This window comes from Chenopodium album, chromosome 13, assembly GCF_948465745.1.
Source record: "Chenopodium album chromosome 13, dcCheAlbu1.1, whole genome shotgun sequence".
Lineage (NCBI taxonomy): Eukaryota > Viridiplantae > Streptophyta > Magnoliopsida > Caryophyllales > Amaranthaceae > Chenopodium > Chenopodium album.
The window spans coordinates 9,470,001-9,475,434 of record NC_137846.1 but is presented as its reverse complement, the minus strand read 5'-3'; the positions used below and the strand labels follow the sequence as shown (position 1 = coordinate 9,475,434).

Below are 5,434 nucleotides of genomic sequence, written 5' to 3'. Positions count from 1 at the left end.
CAAGCATAGCTACTTAGTTTTTCCAAGTTGTAATAATTGATAGAGCATAAAATCAATCTTGTGTCGTTGTAATCCCTCCGAGTGAGACTGACATCAAACAACTTGATAGAGTTAAGCAACTTTTGTTTTTACAATTCAATGCATTTACAATTTTTTTCCCCCAAATTTACAAATTATGCAAATTTCAATCCTAAGTTAAAAGCACTCTATTGATCTCAAGCTCCACAAAGAAACTAGTTGCAAGTATAAAATAATTCAAACATATTGTTGTTGCTTAGGGTTGAGGTTGGAGTATGTAGAGGCATCACCAGCAAACTGAGAATTAGCCATGCCAATGCCACCATGATATGGAACTGGAGTTGATGAACGGCGATTGGTCGAGAAGCTGTAGGAGGAAGACATGCCAAGGATACAAGCAAGAAGTGCTAGAACGCCACCAGAAGCAAATAATCCAGTATTTACGGTGTAGCAAAGTCCTATTGACCCGAGAAACTCTTGACGAGTGCTAAGATTAGCAGCATATACTAGGAGACCAATTCCTATAATAGAACCAACCCTGTCACAAATGACAAATTAACAAGAAACCAAGTTGGCATCAATTCAATAAAGCAAATAACTCTTATGTCCTAGGGTATTTGAATTCGGTATCTAGATTTTAGGAGAGGTTGTTATATACACCCAGGTGTACCGTACACTCATGAGTCTTTGTTCTTATTATGATGATTGTTTTTCATTTTATCATCAAATGAAGAGCAAAAGCTAACCTTATGTTAGTTGGGTGTACATAACAAATTATAAGACCTTAGGGAATACTCATTTTGTTCATACCAATTAACTTCCCTCCACTCTAAGCTTTAAAGATGGAAATCGAGCTAGAAATGGACCGAGCTGTGTAGGCCCATGTGTCGTGCTAGCATGCCTCGTGCTCAAATAGGTTGTGTCTAAAACGGATAATAAAATAGTTGTTTCGTGCTAATTATTAAAGAAAGGAGCCCTTGCACATGACATGCCAGTGAACCCTCTTATTAGTTTTAAAATTAGTGGGCCGACACGCATTAGTAATGATAATAACTTTAAAGATTAAGCATAGATATGGACATTTGCGCTACATATTGTATCTTTGATTTATGCGAAGTACTAATTAATTTTTATTTAATACGAAGAGTAAGATTGATTAATTCCAAATTTGTACAAATGATACCTGGTAAATATCTTTAATTTAGAGGATTACCAGGATAATATGAAAGCAATGGTTACTCCAGGAGATTGATGGTTGGAATCGCTAGGCAAACAAGCACAACGAGCTACAATACTAATGGTGATCTGAGTGATAAATGTTAGCAAAGCTGCTGTGTATCCAAGTATGTTTGCTGGAGAGCTTGGGTATTCACATGTATTGAATTCCGTTATATTAATATCTGATACCTAATAATCATCAACATGAACAAAATCATAATATAATTCAAAACAAGATCATAGTTTATTACATTCTGACTAATCTGAATTTTGTTGTGTTTTTCATATTTACTATGAGTAAGCTAAGTGGATTGTTTATTTTATTTTTCTTCATTTTAAAATAAATTTATGCTTAATTTCTTTTGTTCAATTCTCTTCATCACAAACTAATAATGTGATGGTATAGTAAACACAAAGAGTCATATATATATATATATATATATATATATATATATATATATATATATATATATATATATATATATATATATATATATATATATATATATATATATATATCGTCACTTAAAAGTTCAACTATTATTATTATCTCTTAATAAACTCGCAAATTCTTTTCTTATACACATATAATATAATCTATTAACAAGCTAGTTAATTGTTGAAGAATAATAATGAAAAGAAATTCATTAAATTAGACAAATATATTACCTTAATCTTAGTGGCTTCAGCAGCAAAAGCAAGGGCAGCAGCTGCCAAACCTAGGAATCCTACAACAATGAACACCACAACTTTGCCCTCTCCCATGAATATTAACCTTAGCTCCCTTGATTATTGTATAATCCTCGGCTTAATTAGTTGCTCAATAATAGTCCTAATATACATTATTAATATATATCTTCTTTAATTTCTATTTTTATCTGACTTTCCTTTTCATTATCATTACCTTAATTATATTAGTATTAGAGCTATTTATTAGTTTAGTCACTAGACTAGAAGAACTGGCCTTTTGTACAGTTGTACTTCTAAGTTGACTACTTGACTAGTCGTATATATTATACGTGTTCTCAAATCTCAAGTATTATTAAGTCATTCTCTTAAAATAAAAAAATAAACCAAAGCTGGCAAAATTTGACTGATTAATTGATTATGTTATTTTTTTTCAATATTCCTGTAGATTTATGGTTAGATACTAGATATAGATGGAATAATGCCCTAACCTGGGTGTATATAGTACCTTTAATAAAATTTCTTCAACTTTTCTAGTAATCATATACCTCTCCGTTTTTTCTGATAAATTATGAAAATATAGATATGTAAAATCTTGTTATATTCGATTTAATTATGCGAAGTATATATATATTTTTGAAAAGAAAAATCATATCAATAATTAACTTCAACTAACACATCAAAATTTTATAATCTTATATATTTTTATTTTAAAATACATTAATTGACAAAATTATGTACTCCATAGTTATTATTAAAATTTAAAAACTTGAAGAAGTAGAAATTAAGAGTATGCTTGTAATTACGTTTTTTGCTTTCAATTTCATTTTTTTTAACTAAAAATAAATATATCAAAATTAGAAAAGGTAATTTAACTTTTTTTATTATCACTTTTTAAATTAATTTTAAGTGAGTGAAAAATTTAGGGGAATTTGGTTTCAGATTTGAAATTTGGTGAAAATTAAGGAGGGAAACAAAGTGGGGGGAAAATTTCTCACTTGTTTAAAAAAGTCAGAAAAAAGGTGGAATTTCCCACTTAAAAACTAAAATCACATGTGGGTACTTAAAGTCAAAATGGGACCACTTCATTTCCCTCCAATTTATCTCTCCTAATTACATACCCTTACAAATCATTAACATCCCTTAAAAGTTTTACCTCAGCCTCCGAAAACCCTCCCAAAGTTGCAAGTAATTCAAACCGGAGGTAGTACTTTTTGTTAATGACTTTGCAATTTGAGGCCCTCTTAGTTGCGGGGCCCTGTGCAGTGGGGCTGTTTGCACAAGGCCTTAGACGGGTCTGCCTATAGTAATATATAAAGTGAAAGGGATATTTTTTTAAAAAAAGTTAGAACTACCATGATAATATTTCAGGAAAACAAAAATCGAGCCATCTAGATTATAATATTGCACATGTGTGTCTCCTAGCTTGTATAGGTAACAGAAGGAAGTATATTATGTGCATATAATACTATGTTAGGTTAAACCCTAGTATAGTATTCAATCAAACAACAACCGCCCTTCTTGCTCTAATTCCAAAACATCCAACGAACTCAATGGCAACTTCAAACCCTAACCTAGATACAGATCTTGTGCTAATCCCTCGCATGAGAATCGATTTTAATCTTGTCCCAGCAGATGGAAACGTCTATTACAACCCTGTTACAATTAGACATATGATCTTATCCTCGGTGATTGAAATACTTGATTATGATTATTCATACGAATCTATTTTAATGCAAGATTTCGACCTCCAATCATCGATGCGGGTTGCGAGTCATGGTTACGAGGAAAAATGGGATCAGACAAGGTATTTTAGACAACAAGTATATGGAGATCCCAGCTTCTTTATTGTTTGCGTCTTGAGTTTTATGGAGCATCGATTCGACAGTCATAGTTGGGATGAAAAATTCTACTAACCCAGGGGAATTTGTTCTCAAGGAGCTGAGTTCTTGTAATTTTAAGACTATGGATGGCGGGGCTCAAATGTGTATGACTTTCCTTAAACAGAGTGAGGATCCTTTTCGGTTCATCCGGCCATATTCGAGACTTACGATTGTTCTCAAGGGCTTGTAGAGTGAATGGGTTGATGATAATTGTCAATTCGGAACTTGTTTGAGAGTCTCGGGAAAGTTAGCGATTTTGACACGAGTGAGGGAAATGTGATGGTCCAATATGAAGACGAGGAAGAATGTTGTAAACTGATGAAGAAATTATGCGCGCGTTCTTTAAAAAAGAATGTGGATTCGAGAATTGTTGATTTCGATTTGATTTTGAAGGACGGTGATGGTGCTGTCTCTCAAGATGTACCCAGTAGCAAAAAACCGCGTAATGATTTTGGAGGACTGTCGTCGAATGAGGGTCGTTTTTTGCCTGCCATAGGGAATAGTCTTTAGCCTCTCCGGCGTCAAGTTGAAAAGCTTGAGAAGGAATTGAAGGATATAAAAGCTATAATAATTGAAGTAACTCGTTCTGGTTACTCTTACTAATAATTTTTGATGAAATTGATCATATCTTCTTAATTAGTTATAGGGGTTTGGAAATAACTTACTCCCTCCGTCCCCTATTAATAGTTTCTTATGGGCATTTTTCACAGGAATTAATAAACACAAATAAGAATAGTAAAAGTACATTGAAAAGGTAATTTGACATTGGGTATGCAAAAAAGTAGAGAGAGAAAGTAATAAAAGTACATGGGAAAACAAAATTTACATGGGAAATTTAAATTTGCACAAATATTGTTGCAAATTGGAGGGAATTTTGGTAAAAAAAATTAATATTAATGGTTGTTGGAAAAAACAAATGGGGTGAACATTTTGAGACTAAAATTTGCCCATAAGGGACTATCATTTGGGGATGGAGGGAGTACTAAGGTAATTATATTCTCATACAAGTATTTAGTAACTTGATCCTAAATTTCTAAGTACATGCTATGCTATGAAGTATGAACCTACTACTCCCTCCGTCTTTGAAAGAATGACCCTTTTGGGTTGATTTTGCGGGTATTAAGAAAGTTAAATAATTTAAAAAGACTTTAAAGTATATTGGAAAGATAAATTTACATGGGGTTTGTAAAAAAAGTAGAGAGAGAGTATTAAAAATACATAAAAACAAAAAAAACAAAACAAAATTTTGTATGGAAAGCTAATTTTGCATAATTATTGTTGTAAATTGGTGGGTATTTTACTGCAACTGGGTCGATTATTTTGGGACTAAAATTAGGCCAAAAAGGTCAAACTTGTGGGGACGGAGGGAGTATGTTAAAATTCTACTTGTTTATGTGATTATAATACTGGATGGTTTTATTGGTTTGATGCATGTAGATTGTAGACCGCATTATGTTATTTTCTTCGTCCATCTTAAATGTTTGTAAAGAGGCTGTTAGCTTCTTTTTACTCGATCCTCACAAGTGAAGTTAGCCCTAAAAATAGAGAGTAGAAAATATAAGTTTTAGTTTATATATACATATATATATATAGGGAGAGGCTCATGTGAGAACATCTCTCTTATATGA

The 5,434-nt window shown here is 32.2% G+C and overlaps 1 protein-coding gene across 1 annotated transcript; it reads right to left on the bottom strand.

Annotated features, from left to right (window-relative positions):
• Positions 1-255: 255 nt before the first annotated feature.
• LOC145576251 (uncharacterized) lies at positions 256-2,001 on the bottom strand. Its single transcript, XM_081634036.1, has 3 exons — positions 1,906-2,001; positions 1,232-1,425; positions 256-556 (listed from the first exon to the last, which is right to left on the bottom strand). Exons 1-3 carry the CDS (start codon positions 1,999-2,001, stop codon positions 256-258), a joined length of 591 nt encoding a protein of 196 aa, XP_081490162.1.
• Positions 2,002-5,434: the final 3,433 nt, after the last annotated feature.

Coding starts and splice junctions, on each gene's coding strand:
- LOC145576251 (XM_081634036.1), bottom strand. CDS start 2,001: ATGGGAGAGGGCAAAGTTGTGGTGTTCATTGTTGTAGGATTCCTAGGT. Junction 1,426..1,905: donor CTGAAGCCACTAAGATTAAG/GTAATATATTTG, acceptor GATGATTATTAG/GTATCAGATATTAATATAAC. Junction 557..1,231: donor ATTGCTTTCATATTATCCTG/GTAATCCTCTAA, acceptor CATTTGTGACAG/GGTTGGTTCTATTATAGGAA.